The following is a 17,535-nucleotide window of genomic DNA, read 5'->3' on the forward strand; positions in this document are numbered from 1 at the left end:
ACCTTCAGGTGCCTTAGATGGTCTCGAACCTGATCTCCCACAGCGGGCGGCTCTTCATTCTCCCAGTCCCCGCCTTTGCCTTCTGTGGCTTGGGCGGTGAGGCTCCAGCACTTGCTGGTGAAGACTGAGGCAAAAAAGTCATTGAGTACCTTATTTTTTTTTCAATTATACATCTCATTGCTTAGAGTCAGAAAGAGTTATTCTAAAGGTATTTGCTCAGGTTTTTGTAGAAGAGTTATTTCCTATTGAAAAGCAATGAAGATTTTGAAATTATCCATTGAGTTGAATAAATCAGTTTAGTCTTTATACAGAGCTGCTGCAAGTGGTGAGAAAGAAGTCTGCTGCTTGTGGGAAACTCTATCCTGAGCAGACCCTTGATTGAGGTGTAATCAAGGCAGGGCTTGTATCTCCTGTCATAACAACTAAGAGTACAGAACCAAGTTGTTTTATGCTTTAAAATGCCATCTGTTTTTTTTAATTTGGCAGCCAAGGAGGGAGCAGAGAAGAAAGCCAGAACCCGATTTACTCTTTTCAGTCAGAAAAGAGGCTTAGTCAAATAAAAGAGACAGCGTACCCCTCTCCAGCCAGGACAACAGCCATGGGCAGAGCTGGGGCATGGTGGTGACGTAGGTTGCAGTAGTGCCTGGGAGCCTGAACACAGAAGAGCATGCCAGTGCTGCAGGGCTGTGCTGTGTCATTCACCTGTAGCGTGCTTTTACGTGCTTTTACAGCATCGTGCCGTTTTAGGAAGTTGCAGTAGTATTACTTCATAGAAGGGACAAGTTTGGTAAGTGCCCACCTAAAGAAAGGAGTGGGTTCATAGTTTAGGAGGCAGTAGAGAAGCCACACAGGAGATACCCTGTCTCAGACACTGGTGTTGATCAGCAAGAGTTTCATAAGGTTGTGGTACCCACCGTACGCACACCACGTTAGATGTTAGTGCCCCTGGAGGGCTCCATCCTTCTGTTGTGCAGGTTTACACACTGCCTTTCCCTCTGTCCAAGTGGCAGGGTACATCGTGTTGTTTCCTCTCTGCCATCGCTGTGCTCTTTGTGGTGGGTTGTGTGTTTGTCCTTAAGGCTGTCCTCAACAGTGCCACGGAGCAGTGGGGAATCAAAGTGGCCCGAGTGGAGATCAAAGATGTCAGGATTCCCGTGGCCATGCAGAGGGCAATGGCAGCTGAAGCAGAGGCTGCTCGAGAGGCAAGAGCTAAGGTGAGACCCATGGCAATGTCTACCTCCAAGCTCCCGTATCCTTGTCCCAGGCATCCAAGCGCCTGTTTGTTTTCTCCTCGTTGTAAAGATGGATTTTCCCCACTATGGGCAGCGTCGCAACGTGGTTTCCATTTCTCTTACTTTGCAGATTGTGGCAGCAGAGGGAGAAATGAATGCTTCTAAAGCCCTCAAGCAGGCCTCCGTGGTGCTGGCTGAGTCTCCGGCAGGTCTTCAGCTGCGCTACCTGCAAACGTTAGCAACCTTGGCAGCAGAGAATAATTCCACCATTGTCTTCCCTCTCCCTATAAATATGCTTGAGAGTTTCAGGCAGAAAAATACAGGGGGATAGAGACTGTTCTACACTAGCTCCTTGGGCACAGAGATTTAAAGTGTTTCCCAGTAAGTAAGGAGTTCCAGATTACCAGAATTAAAGTAGAGGCATGCTTTGGTCCTCTCTACCAAAAATAAGAGTAAAAATAGTTTAATAACCACACATAGCTCCCACATTAGGAGACTGCATTTGCAAAGTTCAGGCACTAAGCAGTTTCAGCTTAGACTCGTCTCCAAGTGAAATGGAAGAAAATATGTAAAATGCAATAAAAGATGTAAAATGCATGTTAGACCTAATATGAAATTTTAATAATGCTTTCACCACATTTTACAGAGTCTTGAGTGTAGCAGTTATTTGGTGATTTGTCTGCTAAGCAAGAACCTCTGAGCTCTTGATGTACTCCATACAGCAAAAGGGTCAGATACTGGTATTTAACTCAAGTCCTGTGGAGTGAAAAGAAGGATTTAGCCCATAACCTCAGAGGCATTCTTTCCTAACTATTAACAGAATTACTGGATAATTGGTATGTCAGGATAACAGCCTATTCTTTATCTTATATGAGTAAAAATTAGCACTTCTATGGATTTTGCCATATCACTGACATTTCTATAAACTCTGTAATAAAAGGAAGAGAATGTATGCCCATGCATTACAGTCACATTTCCTAAATCTGAAAGCTGGGTGTGGTGGGTTGACCTTGACTGGACACCAGGTGCCCACCAAAGCCGCTCTATCATGCCTCCCTCCTCAACTGGACGGGGGAGAAAAAAATACAACAAAAGGCTTGTAGATTGAGATAAGGACAGGGACATCACTCAGCAGTTACCGTTACGGGCAAAACAGACTTGACTTGGGGAAATTAATTTAATTTATTACCAATCAAAAGTCAGCATGGGATAATGAGAAATAAAACCAAATCTTAAAACACCTTTCCCCCACCCCTCCCTTCTTCCTGGTCTCAACTTCACTCCCGATTTTCTCTACCTCCTCCCCCCTGAGTGGCGCAGGGGGACGGGGAATGGGGGTTGTGGTCAGTTCATCACACGTCTGTCTCTGCCGCTCCTTCCTCCTCACACTCTTCCCCTGCTCCAGCGTGGGGTCCCTCCCAGGTTCTTTCCACATATCCTTTCCATGGGGTGTAGTCCTTCAGGAGGAACAGACTCCAGCGTGGGTCCCCCATGGGTCCACAGGTCCTGCCAGGAGCCTGCTCCAGCATGGGCTTTCCATGGGGTCATAGCCTCTTTTCGGAGCATCCACCTGCTCTGGTATGGGGTCCTCCACGGGCTGCAGGTGGATATCTGCTCCACCGTGGACCTCCATGGGCTGCAGGGGGACAGCCTGCCTCACCATGGTCTTCACCACGGGCTGCAGGGGAATCTCTGCTCTGGTGCCTGGAGCACCTCCTCGCCCTCCTTCTTCACTGACCTTGGTGTCTGCAGAGTTGTTTCTCTCACATTTTCTCACTCCTCTTTTTGGCTGCTGTTGCACAGCAGTTTTTCCCTGCTTCTTAAATATGTTATCACAGAGGTGCTACCACCATCTCTGATGGGCTCGGCCTTGGCCAGCGGTGGGTCCGTCTTGGAGCCGGCTGGCATTGGCTCTATCAGACATGGGGGAAGCTTCTAGCAGTTTCTCAGAGAAGCCACCCCTGTAGCCTCCCCACTACCAAAACCTTGCTATGCAAACCCAATATACTGGGGAAAACCTTGAGGAAAACAAATTATCTTATGTTAATTTAAGTCTCTGTCTTTCACCCTCAGGATGTTTCTTATCTTCCCTTGCAGATTTCATGAAGCAGTGGTGCAGGTTTCCATAAAATGAGCCTTCCCCACCCTCCAACCATGCAATACCTGGCAGCTGAGCAGGGCACATCATTGCAGATATCCGAGTTCAGCTATCATTATACCTGAGTTTACAGCCTTCAAAAATAGCTGGGCAGCTCATAGTGCTGGCACACAGTGATGGGCTGTCTGCTATGAATCTGAAGGCTCTTTTGAAGTAGCTGTTCTAGTAGGTGCTGCTGCCATGTAGTGTCTCCTCCACCCAAGGCTCACTGCTGCCCCTCCTATCCAGTAGGGTCATTTGACTCCAAATTAACGAGATCAACATGGACCTACTAATTATCATAACGTTGATACAGACCCTTCTTATTTTTACTGCTATGTAACACAAGCAGTCCAGGTTGCAAATTTTTGCACTCAGTAACTGCTGGCACGAAGACAGTCTATGAGCATCTGAGGATGGTGACCTGTTCAGCAAACACAGCTTTTCATTGCAGCTCTTCTCTGCTTCAGACATGACTGCCAAATGGCGTTTTGCTGGCAAGCTAAAGAAGTAAAACCTGCATTTGCAAGTCATCTGCTTATCAGTGTTATCTAAACATTTTTAACAGACTTTTTCTTATCCTAAGAAAAGAGAGGTTTTGAGTTTCAGGGTTATTTTTTCATCATCAACTTAGTTTGCCATTTGTGGAAGCCTTTATAACTCTGACAGCAAAACCCCCACCTTTCCCTGACAAACACTGCATCTCCACTACAGAGCTGTTTGCATAGCCACAGAAGCAGCAATGCTTTAGAAAAATGTAACCACAGATTGCGTCAGGTTTTTTTTTAAAGTAATGCAAATTAATTAAACTCTAAAAAAAAAAGAAAAGTGTGAAAGACGTGACTACAGAGTGCAATTAAAAAGCAATTCTGTGCCCTCAGTGAGCTACCAGCACTAACAAGCCCGTGCAGGACTCAGGCACGGGTCAGGGTCAGGCACAGGACACATCCAAGTCCAGTTGCCCATCCCTGATGCTGGGCCAGTTCCAGTTCCAGCTTCAGAAGTGCGTATGGGAATCCTGCTGTGGTACAAGTGGGGTCATTCGTTCCCCTACATGAGGGCTCACAATTAAAATCAGAAATTAACTGATGTGCTGAAGCATGAGGGCTAGTATCTCTTTTCTTTCAGTAGCAGTGTAACACAGGCTGTACTTGGTAGGCCCATGAATGCCCAGTCTTCTTTCTGACCCATGCAAATTTCTTGACCTCTTTAATGTTCAGTGACAATGACTGCAGGAATTAATCAGCTCTGCAAGCACAATGATTTTTCATTTGATCCCCTGCAGGATAATTGCACTGTTGTATAATGGATCAGGGAGACAGAAATTCCTGCTCTGTCTTCACCAGTGGCAGGGACAATAAACGCAATAACTAGCAGAGTAACTGCAATTTTTGTTGTATTACCCCCCCACATATACATCTGCAAGAAGATACCCCATTCAGCAAAACAGCAACAGAAGCAGCTCTGCAATGTTTCAGGTGCCACTGTGATGTACAGGCTTTGCAAGAAAAATTTAGGAAGGAGCTGAGTCTCAGTCACACGGATAGGATGTGGGGAGCAGAGCAATCATTCAGAAGAGGCACAGGTTGTCAGGTGTGTTCATGAAGTCCTGCAGGTGAGCACAGGCATTCCGGTGCAGGGTGGTGCGGCACTCGCTGTCATCTGGAATTTTCTCTACCCAGGCTTGTGCATCAAGGAAGTACTGCATCCTGAGTGCAAGTGGGACAGGTGAAGGAGGTGAGTCACTACTGCTGACATGGAGCAACAGGAAAGTGTAAACCCTGTGGGGCTGTATCCCTCCACTGAGGCATCTCTGAGATCAGGAGCAGTTACACTAGCCAAAATACTTGCCTGAAACCTAGTTCTACCAGCAGGTTAACTGAGCTTTGAATAAAATTTAGGTAGAGTCAGTGCCAAGCTGGGACAAATCTGGCTGTACTTGTGTTTTGAGTGACACCAGGTAAGCCTGGGCTAAGTTTCTATTAGAATTTTGTGGACTGGCACAAAAAGCCCTAGTGAACACCAATGGGACACAGTGAAGGGGCATTTAGTTTCAACAGAGCATCCCAAAATGTTTCCTAATTTTCTGTGGTGAGAACCCGTGTAGCTTATGGCATTTTACGACTGGACTGGAGAAGACTTCAGAGGGTACACCTCTGCTGGGAGACTTCAGTCTTTAGCAGCCATCTGTTGAAGCAGGCCCCCAACTTAAGCACTCATTGGTGTCATATAGAGATGGAGAGAGGGGACCTTCTAAGGTTTTAGGAAGTGGCGCTTACAATTCAATGGAGGTGGTCTCCCTCCTAGATGCTTTCAAAGGCACTACCTTTTTCCAGGTAAGCACAGGGAAATTAAACATTCAAGATGGCCTTCTCACTGAATACTTAATAGAGTCAGACTAAATTCCTCCTCAGATAAATTCCCTTTTTTCATTAAAGTGTGACAATGAGAAATTAGAAGAATGAGTTATTTGCATGTGTGATATAATAGAAGCTTTCAGAGCTGCTCTTAGACACAGTCCTACTCATTTATTTTGCAAATACAGGAGCTGTGTAAGGCATCTGCAGCAGATGGAACCATGTAGCGTTTCCCATTTTCCTTTTCCAGTTGTGAGTTTTTAACCCAGTGGAGTAAGGGCCAGATTTTGATTCTGAGAAATGTGGGAACCAGGCTCTGCACAGATAGATGAGCCGGTAGATATGGGTGGCTCAGCTGTTCCCCACAGCTTGCCTTTTGCCTACGGAGTGGTATTCTTTGCACTTTAGTAAAGCCAGCAGAATCAGTCCCTAAGAAATTTGGTGCTCCCTTTGCTTTCTGGGGGTATTCTAATAGTTTGAGTATCCTCCGGATTCATGGTCCACGATAGCAGCCGCTGCTGCTCAGAAACCATTGCACTTACTTGTTGTTGCAATCAACCGTTAGTCCATCTTTCCCCATGAGGAGGTACCGTTTGCCAGCAACCATGTTTAACTTGCACGTGGAGCGCGTTAGGAACTGTCGGTGGGCACCCACTTGGATGCTTTCATCAGTAGCTGTGGCATGAGAAGAGAAAACCCCATGAACTTTTCTAATAAAGAGTAGAACTGTAGCCCACAGGACACAACCCCTTGTGATCATTTACTCCACTGCTAAGCCAAAGTAATATTTCACTTGAGGGTGTGGCTTGACATGGTACTAAATGGCCATGTTGTGGTAGGATATTTCCTTTAACGTTACCTGACAAAAAGTAAGCCATTTCTGTCTTAGCTGGTTGTCCTGGCCTTCGCAGTAGTTATTGAAGGACCTGTTTTGCTACAGAGACCTTTCAGGCTTTATGGAGTTTGTTTAAATCTCAGAGATTGAAGGAAAAGCCAAAGGAAAAAGAAAACATGCTATCTTATGTTTCAGATTCCTCAGGCTCATAGTGGTCTTAAGAGCTGGCAAACTAAATTCAAATAGCTTGAGGCTCAACAATGCAGCAGGCAGTATTAAAAACCCCCTCTCCTTAGTGCACCTGATCTGAATGTCACTGATTTAGCCTTTATGCTATCCCCTCTGAAGCTGATATGTAGGACATGCTTGGTGATCTCCACATTAAAATAACTTAGAAGATTCTGGTCTGGATTCTGGCCTAGAAGATTATTCATTCAAGAGCTGCACTGCCCATTACAGAAGTGGGCATCCAAGGTAGAAGAGAAGGGTACTCAGGTACTGCAATGTCATGAGAGCTGGAAAGATGCTTATTCATCAGACTAACCACAGGTCATGAGGATACTGTGTTGTTTGGCTAGAACAAGAGTTTTCAAATTCCATTTTAAAAAAATGCAAATAACAGCAATATTCTAATTTCTTACTCTCTCTCTAACTATAATGTGAAATGTCATGCACAACTGTGGTGACAAATTCAACATTAAACCAGCTTAAATTACAGTTAAGACACCACAGTCTTCCTATTGGTTAACAGAAGCTTGTGCAGCTTCTGCTCTCTAAACTATTATATTACAGGTATGGAAAGTCTAGTATTCAAAATAAAATCCTAAGAGTAGAATAAAAACCTGAAGTAGAATATTTTAACACTAATAAGATTTCAGAGAACTTGATGTAGAGTGCTAATCTGTAAAACCTAGCACTAAGACCCTTATCTATTTCCTAGTTAAAACTTGCATTAATTTTACATATGGTACTTACAGGCCAGAGAAAAGTCAGTCTTCAGTATTGTATGCTGGTTTACATCTGCATTTTTCCAAAGAATAATGCAGTACTGTAGGTTTTCTCATATAACCCAAGACCTTTCTATTGTTCCTATGCTATATGGTGTACTGAACTTTCATTTTGTTCAAGGAATGCCAAGATGGATCAGAACTACTTGAGAAAATGATGATGTTATGCCTCAGGTTCACTGTGCTTAAATTACCATGGTGTTTCTCGGTTCATATGCTTCACAAATGGCTTAATACAGTCCAGACTCTGGGGATCATAAACATTTGAGTTATTACTTTAACAGGTTATTATGTAATTTCCAATTCTAAATCTCCAGTTAAACAAAAATAAAAATAATATTCTAAAGTATCCAAGCAGAATTTAAGGGAAATAATTACTTCAAATTTCAGAACGGTTCTGTGCTATTTTTGCATGGCCATACTGTTCCCCTAAAGGACTCATAGGACAGCATAAATGTTAGCCATCCAAAACACATGCACTAATTCTATTAATAATCAAGGTAATCCGAGGAGTGCACATCTGCAAAATTCTCTTTTGCTGACTCCCAAACATAAATAAGTGTTTCCATCTGTCTTCTGAACCAACCCTTTATTTGCAAGGATTGATACTGAAATAACGCCAGGGGTCCAGAGAATGAGAATTCACCCTATTAATTCTCACCTACCCTTGGTGATGGCAACAGAGACCAACCTCACTCAAAACAGCCACAGAAAATACAAAAGATAACAACTCTAGTTCAGTCATGAGCTGATTTGGATGCAACGCCTTGCTTTTTCTTCATCATCATGGCTTCATGCCTCTTCCCAGCCTTTCCCAAGCCTGCTGAAAGCCTACTGACGCTCATAAGCTGCATCATACAGCACAAACCAAAGGGGATTTTAAAGGGATCGAAAAGAAGGAGGTGGGAATGGGAGAAGTCATCTCTTCCATTCAACTTCAGATTCAAAGGATGTTTCTCTCAGCTGCCAAGAAACAAAATCTTTCCAGTGCTTGCCTGCGAGTTGTGAGTACAAATGCTTTGGGGCCCAGAGCTCTAAATCCTTTTAGACCCTGTAGGTTTTCTGGAGGGATTAATGAAACTTTCCATCATGGTTCTGTAATTTTCCATAGCCAGTGTTTTGATCACTAGGTGATCATTCCCCTGAATATGGAAAGCCCTGGGTATGACTGACGCTGTCTCTGGACTCACAAAGCGTGGACCTGATTTTCCGACAGGAACTGGACATTGGACACAGATCACAAGTTGTGTGCCGTGAAGTACTGAGTGACATCGCTAGTCCCCTGGGCAAAGATCAGAGTGAGATAATTATTCTGTTCCAGACAGGGAAGATTTTGAAATGTTTGAAGTTGCTTTTTAAAGGCAATCTCTGGATGCCAAACTCAAAACTGACAACCAACTAATACCACAGTGGTCGCAGTCTAGAGATGTCATCTGACAGTCTCTCCAGAAATTACTTTGAAGAATATCAGTGTTCACTAGTGCTGCTGATAAAGTAAAGTTCACATGGGGACAGCTGGGATGGCAGGCCTGCAAAAGGACATTGTCTGAGAGCAGTGCAAATCTTCACACTGCACCTAAAGAAATAGAGAGAATGTCCTCTTTGTTGTTATCACAATTATTAAATCAAAGTTCCAGAAGTTTTCCTGTGTTCACTGACTTCAGGCAAGTCATTGTGGACAACTCTTAGCCTGTTCTGCAAGGGTTGCAAGTGCTTAATAATTAATTAAATCTTCTCTGGTATCAAAACAGAGGTCAATTGATATGTCTACAGTAGAAAAAAATGTGCTCAATAACAGCAGTCTATAAAGTGAAATAGTTGATGCAGAAGACCTAATAGCCACACTATGCATGTTTTTGGAGGGTTTATCTTAGACTAGCTCCAGTTTGGAGCCATGGACTGAATGCAGATGGAATGTGCCTTCTGGTTTAGTTTCATCTGAAAGGATTGAAGCTCATGTGCTCTGGGATTGCTGCACAATGTGAACCAAAGCAACCTACCCCTGAGCTGAACTGAACAGTGAGGTAGCTGCACCAAATGAGTCTTGCAAGAAATCAGCCTTCTTGCAAGCCTAGTGTAGAAGTATATCTGACCCGACTTTCTATAGCAAGAGAAATGCATGGCTCATACTGGCTAACATTTAATCAACCTAGTTTTCCTACAGGTGAATGAAAGGAGCCAAACATTTTGATACTTACTGGCTTTAAGGATTCTGTGGATTTTGGCCTCATAGTAATCAAAAACATTCTTCTGTGTACTATTGAGGAGCTCCACCTCGTACACTGCAACAGACAAGAACTGTGTGAGGCCAGATGGAAACAGAAAATTGCATTCAAAAACTGAAAAATAGGTATGCTTTTATCAGATTTCTATACAAAGGCCGGTGTACCATCTATTCACAAATCATGGGGGTACGAAAGACAAGATAGTAATCCTGTATACCTAATACGCTTTTAGAAAGTCAGGTATTAATCAACAACCTCTAGATTTGTATTCCTTTTGTGTATTTTTTTAAAAGAACCTCCTATATGATTAGGTTTTCACTTTTTTTCCCGTCCTTGTTAACATCTAACCTACCAAAGCTGCTGAACCAGTTTTCCTTCAGTAGCTCTTCCAACTTGCCACCCAACGAAGAGGCCAGAACGGCAAATTAAGAAAGGAGAAAATTTTTGTGTAGCTCCGCAGAAGGAGCTCCTGAGCTATGGCATGCCATGCAAAGCCTACTCTTTATCTCCAACCTGTAACATTAGGGATGTAAGGGATGGTGGTGCTCACACCATGGGTCTTTTCTAAACCATGTAACGTAATGTTGTTCGTGCTTCCTTCCCCCAGCATCTCACTGCACCTTTCTAAGGCCTTTACTTTTCCCTTTCACCCCGCTGATGACTGCGATAGCACACGGCTCGTTTCATCTCCTCAGCCTCTAGGCCAGATACAGAAACCCTACTCGTTTCAGGGGAGGTCTGGGCATATAAAACTACAAGTTTATCCTTATTAAAAAGAACTATGTTTAAACTAAATTGACAGTTATCTTTCATGCCTTACCATAATCTGCAATAGGGTGGTAGCAGACAAAACTAAAGCGTGTGGTTTGTGCTATGGCTTTACTGAAAGTTGATCTTTGTCTTGGGCAGGGACCTAGAGTGAAGAAAATAAATGATACATCTGTCTATGTAGGCATGGATATTTAGATAGATATAGTTTACACACACTCATTCACTCAACATCATAACAGAGAATAAAATAAAATGGCAGAACAACTTTCTTAGAGATGTGGTGGAGGGTTTTTACATATATATGTACATGTATATAAGCATTGCATTCAACCGTCAAATCAATCCTGGATATCTTAAAAAAAAATTTCAATTTGGTGCCAAACATACTAGAGGATGCTTTGTGTCCTGTATTATGCATTAGGATAATTGTAATAGTCCTTTCTGGGCTTAACAATTCTCATGTTAATGGTTCGTAGACGTAACTATCTTCTTTTAGACCAGCCTGTTTAGTCGTTCCTTACCTTCTGCACATTGGCAAACATTGGCGTTGCACACCTTTGAAAGCATGGCGCTGTGCTTGGGAGCACTGTAGAATACACTGCACTTTCTGTCTATGGAGAAGAAACAAAATGGCTTGTCTCAGAGAGCTCAGGTGGAAAAGCCTATGCAGTAGAAACTACATTTGCAGCCCAACTTTTCCCTGGTCCAGAGAAGTCAGAGCACTAAGGGGTTAGATACACATCAGCAGTCCACAAAGACCTGTAGCCTAGGCACCTAGAGTATAGGGATCACCTTGCCTTTCAGCTGGGCAACAACCTGGGTTGTTGCTTCTGGTTTGTTTGTTTGTTTTTTGCGGGGGGGGGGAGGTGTTTTTTGTTGTTTTTGTTTGTTTGTTTTTTGTGGTTTTTTTGTTTGGGTGGGTTTTTTTTAAAGTTGTACTCTTCCCTTTTTTTTTTTGTTTACTCTGAAAGCCAACCATCTTAAAAGCATCTTTAGACCATAGAGCTACAGTGAGCACTGCACTGTTTCAGAAGAAGGACTTAGGATCACCAATAGTTAGTGGTTTTTGTTTTTGTTTTTTGTGGTTTTTTTGTTTGGGTGGGTTTTTTTTAAAGTTGTACTCTTCCCTTTTTTTTTTTGTTTACTCTGAAAGCCAACCATCTTAAAAGCATCTTTAGACCATAGAGCTACAGTGAGCACTGCACTGTTTCAGAAGAAGGACTTAGGATCACCAATAGTTAGTGGTTTAAACCTAGTGTAAAATGTCATACATCCCTCAGCTTCAGACAAAGTAGAGATTTGACCTAATTTTCAAATATTGTTTACATAACTCTGGCAAATGGGGATGATTTGCATTTAACCTTCTTTGAATGGGGAACAAGATTAGTTCCCCCAGCAAGCACAGTACATAAGCCAAACCTCTAAGGTTGCCTATCTATCTTAGATGCATAGAAAAACAGCCTGAGCAAAAAGATAATGTGAGTGGAACATGCTTAAAAGCACCACGAGAAACAGGATGTCAAGAAACCTTATTTAAAAATCCACGAGTGTAAAAGTTTGTAGTTTCAGTCCATTTGCAATAACGGACCCTTCCTGAGAGGATCTCTATTTAGACGATCTTAAGACATGGTAGTAGAAGACAGTATTCGAGGCAGGTTATTTCAACATTCGACAAAATCACATGGTTTCACACACTACAGCAAAAACACCTTTCAATAGACTGGAGTTTGTTCTTAAGGGTCTCTCCTTCCATCAGTTATGTATCATTTTTCTGTGCCCTTACCAGGGTTGTAAAAATCATAAAGGATGGCGTTTGCTGGCTGAACCAAGCCCATGGGATTGATTTGCTTTGCCCCAAATGATATACAGTCTGGGTCTGGTCCGCTTGTGAGCTGGAGGAAAAAGGAACAAGAGTTATGACGAGTAAACTACCTCTTTCTCCCCAGTCCGTTCCTTATTCATTTGTGCCTATACTAGCTGTTGAATGCTTGTTTCTGATGACAGATGAGTTAATCCTGATAACTGTAGCCTCAATTTGAAGAAGGCTTTTCCTTCCGTGATTTTATTGGGAGATTTTGTGCATGAGCTAAGCCTGGTAAAGGTAGTTTTGTGAGATGTGTGCAGGTCTTCTCTGCCTGAAACTGTCAGATCCTGACTCACATCGTCACTACATTGGGGTTTACTTTTCAGCTTTTACCTAAAGCCACCTTGCACAGGCGTAATGGGTGTAATATTTGTTCACAGCCTATCCTGTACTGGTGGCTGCCAGTATATACACTTTCCTTAGTAAAATGCTAAGGTCAGGGACAGCTTTTGACCTATGTTAAATACACAGATTCTTTAGGACAGTCATAGCAGCAATAAGTTACAATTTTTTATTTGTCTGTTGTCTTATATTTAAAAAAAATCACTGCCTTGTGTGTGCTTCCTACAGGGACCCCCCCTGCTTTGGCTGTGGAGGTGAAGCAACTCAAATGGGTCTAGGGTGAAGTAATTATTCAAAACATGGGGAAATATACACAGAAACTTGGGGTTTTAATGTTTACATCTGTTTGTCACTATGGATCTTGATCCATAAATACTGAACTTCACATGCAAGGTGTCCACATGGAATTTACAGGACCACCAGTTAACCCTTGGATGAAAAACATCTCTTCTGGCTAGAGAGGATTTATCTTTTTTTGGGGCCAAAGCCCAAATCTCAAACATGGACTGCATCTCCTGGAACACAGAAAGGCCGAGGATGAAGGTGCATGTTTCCCTTCTTCCCCTTCTCCGCCCTCTCTCAACTAAGCTGTTCAATAATAATATCGGACAAAAATCACAGGAAAGTAACGGAGTGTGAAAACCAATAATTGTTGGATTTAAAAGAAGTCTATATATGCTATGTAAAATGGCAGAGATTGGAAAATCATTGGGTTTGCTTACCTCACCAAAGTAGAGCAAAACCTTTCCTTCCTTGTACTCATAGTGCTGAATGTACTGGTCTGAAGACATCACCAACTGGAGGAAAACAAACAAACAAAAAAATCAGAACAAAACCCTAGCAGAACAGGAACACCTTTGCTACCATCCTCTATGTTCTGGTTTGTTTGTTCAGCTGTTTGTTTTATTCTGCCCTCTTTCTTCCTCCCTAAAGGAAGCAGTCCCTGAGAACATGAACCTGGGCAAACCTCCCTCAACCAAGCAAGCTCCAGAACCCAGAATTCTGTAGCCACCTTCCCAGAGTGCTGTGCCCCATCTCCCTGACACTGTGCCCTGCCAGCAACCACCTCTAAAAGATGTGCCGGCCTTCCCCCCTACAAGCACAGGATGTGCTGTCCTGGCATGTCGCGAGACAGCAGTGCCAGTGGGGACAGCAATATGTGTAAGGACAGGCACGTATTTAAGCGCCCTCCTGAGACTTAGCCTAATTTCTGTTACAAGGGACTAAGAAGGCTGAATTCTGTTCACCACAAGATTTTCATTCCTTGCATATATTCAGTGAATATTTTATCAGAACAAGAATAATAAAAATATATCTATCCAAAATCTGTTTTCCCTTCTTTATTCTGTGGACTTTGGAAAGGTTTCCAAAGACAAATTTTCTATAGAAAAGGCTATAAAAGATTGCACAGAAAAGTGTGTTTCTAACCTGTTCGAGATCCTTTGTGTCAGGCTCCAAGCCACTCAGCAGAGAGAGATCAACCAGGGACATCTTTGGTGTATTGGAACCTGTGGACCTTTATAAGGGAGACCATCAGCAGTGAACATCTGCACCGAACAGCCAGCTTTGTTTGAAGAGTTTGGCTCTTCAGGCTTGCTAATGGTGAAACAAAACGTTCTGCTCCACTTAACTTTCCTAAGTGGATTTTAATTTGGAAATTAGCAGCCTATCTCATTAAGAGTCATGAGGCAAAATTAGTCATCTAAACTAGTCAAATGGTCATCCAAAACCCAGGTGTCTTGCCTGAGCTTGTAATCTAGGCTTTATAGCTGATAGGCAGAAACAATCACCTTCAAAGGACAGTTCATCCCACCATAGAAGCACTGTTGAAGATAGGGAAGGTAAACTGCACTGACAATGTGTCTGTTCTTTATTACCTACAGAGTGGAGCTAGGAAATGAGCTTATCCAAATTCTTCATGGACAAAGTCAAATTTACATCACCTTTGCTGTCCAAGGCAAAAATCCACATTGCTTTAACTATCCATTAGGCATATATATTGGACTTCCAATCTTTTCTACTTCCACTTCTCAAAAATCAGGTAGTTGTGTCATTGCTGGATAATGAGGTTCTTCTGCACTCACATGGGGTGCCTTGCCATAAGATATTCGACATACACTTAACAGTACTTCAGAAACTTTCATTTTGGCACCCTCCATTCCTCATAAGGGATGTAGCACAGTGCAGGGAAGCAGTATGGTGATGTAGTCAGTGCCTTCAGTTTTTCCCCTGTGTCTTAACTACAACAAAGGGAGCTTCACGTCATTGTTTAAGCCTCACCCTAACACTCAGCAATGTCCTGCAGAATGGCGGATCTGATAGTTGACAAATGTTACATAGCAATTAATGGCGAAAACGATGCTTCAGCCAGCAGATAATTCACTGAATACATATTTAACTAGGGAGAGCGAAACCTGGGAATTAGGGTAACTCCAGACCTCCCCTGCCATTATTCCTGCTGCTGTCTGGGAGGGGGGATAAAAAGCACTGCCTCCGAGGGTCTGTCAAAAGTCAGTGGAAACGCTAAATTCTACTGGGGAGCAAAACCTGCTTCTGTCACCCTGCTCCTCTCTAGAAGGGGAAATCAGCACCGCCTCCACTTTGTGCTTCTGCGACCCCTGCCAGACTGTGAAAGGGAGCAAAAGCAGATGTTTCAGTGTTATTCTGCACGGGAGGCTTTCTTTCTCACTAGCTCTGCCCTTGTCTATTTCTTGATTGCCACAATAAGGTATCCCTTCTGCCTCCTCTCCTCCCTCAAATAGTAGTAGACATCTTTTCTTTTTTATGAGGCCAGAGTGTGACCATGAAGGAAGTAACAGCATCTCTCCAGAAAGCAATGAAACTCTGTAAATGTGTTATTACTATATTCCAACTGTATATACTTTATTTAATAAAAGACTCCTTTCAAATGATTAGCCAGCCAGGCGCTTTAGAGTCTCCCCAGAGTTTGATGGGGCAGAATCTGCAATGGACATTTGAGATCTATGTAAACCATCTAAATCATTGTGCGGAAACCTTTTCTCCTGCCATGGGAGAGAGGATGCAGACTCACCGTGTATGTGTACTCACAGAAGATCACCAGGTTGGATGCCGAGCTTGCGGATATGAAGAGGATGACCAAGAAGAATTACAAACAAAAATGAATGCATTTCCTAATGAAGAGCTGATCTTGCAGACCTACCTGACACAGACTTTGTACTGCAGCGATTGTGCTTTACTGGGAGAGATCGCATCCCTTTTCCTTCTGCTGTGGATATCAAACCACTCTATTTCAGGCAGTGGCTCAAACGCGCTGTTTTCTGCAGCAATCAAGCCCTCATAATCATCGTTTTCATCAGAGTATGCAGCTTCTGGAGGTGACAGACATGATCATCCATGCACAAATTTGACTGAGGACCTGGTAATTTGGCTCCTTTTTGTATAATGATAAATACCAGTGGGCAGTCATGCCATCTCTATGGGTTTTATAAAAGTTTGCTGTATACCATCTCAGTATTTCCAATTCATTCAGAGTTAAAATTTTAGGGATAATCATAGTAAGAGTAGCCAACAGATCTAGCTAAGAATGGGGTTTAGGCTATGCATAGATATGTAAAGGACGATCCCTGCCTCCAAAAGTTAGCTATTCAAACAGAAAAAAAATGCAGACATAAGCAGAGAGCAGGATGAATACACACTTCAGGGGACGGAAAACACCGTCTTGCTCATATGAAAATACCTATGACAGGTCTGTCCCAAAGAATTTTTAAGGCCACGTGGTAGGACCCTTATTATCCAGGGAACTGAGCTGGGCTTTCCCCGTATGGCAGCCAGGAAGGGAATTTACTGCGCTCTCCTCCCAATAACAAAGAAGAGTTACTAATAGTACCTGTGTATCTGTTAGGTTCCCTCTGCACCTACAGTCACTCAGATAGTTATTAAACTACAAAAAAATATTTATAAACTGAATGCAACAATGGCTAGGCAGGGTTCCGAGGCCTCTCTCTTTCCTCATTTTCATTAATATATTCCCACTTTCCAGGGCTGGAAAGCCATTAGGTATTATTAGCAGTTGGCCAAAGGTGTCACTTTCCCTTTTCACTCACCGGAGTATTGAATGCTCCCTTCCATTTCCACTGTCAAAATCAAATCATTACACGTGTTGTTCTTCAGCTCAGAAGACCAGTACACTTTTAATATCTAAGATGAATACACAAACAGCGAATTGCTAAAAATAGAATTTAAATGACAAGGGATTTACTCATCCAGGACTTCAGCAAATGTTGACGGGATATGGGAGTGTGGAGAGAAACACCGGTCTCCCAGAGGCACAGACTAGTCACAGAGGACTGCCGTGGGTGGAAGCAGGAGAGGTCCCATGTGCAAATCACAAATATCATGGGACCTTTGAGATAACTCTCCATTCCCAACCACAAAGGGGTCTCTCAAACTCCAGCCACCTCTATTAGCATTGACATTTCATGGACTTAAAGTTAAAAAACACGAAAAATTGACTTCCCATCAGGGCAGTCCATAGGCCCCGAATTTTAGAAATTTGGAGGAAGGAACACAAAGGATGAAGCCATGGCAAGTTATTTCTCACTCTGTTTTCAAAAAGGGATTAAAAGAAGTCCAGTTGGACTCTGACTTTCTGATTTACAGCTTACACTCATTGTCCCATTTCCTCTGCCGTGGACAGACACTTCAAGTTTTCTCCCAAGTTCAAACTGCAAACCAAGAGGGGAAAAAAAAAAAAAAAAAAAACGGATTATAATGTGGCCCACAA

At 42.9% G+C, this 17,535-nt stretch overlaps 2 protein-coding genes across 2 annotated transcripts in view; one reads left to right on the plus strand and one right to left on the minus strand.

Annotated features, from left to right (window-relative positions):
• The window catches only part of STOML3 (stomatin like 3), a 12,342-nt gene extending 10,779 nt beyond the window's left edge, over window positions 1–1,563 (plus strand). Inside the window, exons 6-7 of the mRNA XM_009290173.1 lie at window positions 1,080–1,214; window positions 1,363–1,563. Of these exons, the coding sequence (XP_009288448.1) occupies window positions 1,080–1,214; window positions 1,363–1,563 (336 nt within the window). The remainder of the gene's footprint in view (window positions 1–1,079; window positions 1,215–1,362) is intronic.
• A 3,323-nt stretch (window positions 1,564–4,886) lies between these two features.
• LOC103907929 (complement C4) overlaps window positions 4,887–17,535 on the minus strand; it is a 50,300-nt gene continuing 37,651 nt past the window's right edge. The window contains exons 31-41 of the mRNA XM_009290175.2: window positions 17,417–17,476; window positions 16,856–16,949; window positions 15,952–16,120; window positions 14,199–14,286; window positions 13,493–13,567; window positions 12,348–12,456; window positions 11,086–11,175; window positions 10,614–10,706; window positions 9,767–9,850; window positions 6,269–6,401; window positions 4,887–5,078 (exon numbers count right to left, since the gene is read on the minus strand). Of these exons, the coding sequence (XP_009288450.1) occupies window positions 4,940–5,078; window positions 6,269–6,401; window positions 9,767–9,850; window positions 10,614–10,706; window positions 11,086–11,175; window positions 12,348–12,456; window positions 13,493–13,567; window positions 14,199–14,286; window positions 15,952–16,120; window positions 16,856–16,949; window positions 17,417–17,476 (1,134 nt within the window). The 3' untranslated portion in view covers window positions 4,887–4,939. The remainder of the gene's footprint in view (window positions 5,079–6,268; window positions 6,402–9,766; window positions 9,851–10,613; window positions 10,707–11,085; window positions 11,176–12,347; window positions 12,457–13,492; window positions 13,568–14,198; window positions 14,287–15,951; window positions 16,121–16,855; window positions 16,950–17,416; window positions 17,477–17,535) is intronic.

The sequence above is a fragment of the Aptenodytes forsteri genome, unplaced genomic scaffold (assembly GCF_000699145.1).
Source record: "Aptenodytes forsteri isolate BGI_AS27 unplaced genomic scaffold, ASM69914v1 Scaffold155, whole genome shotgun sequence".
Lineage (NCBI taxonomy): Eukaryota > Metazoa > Chordata > Aves > Sphenisciformes > Spheniscidae > Aptenodytes > Aptenodytes forsteri.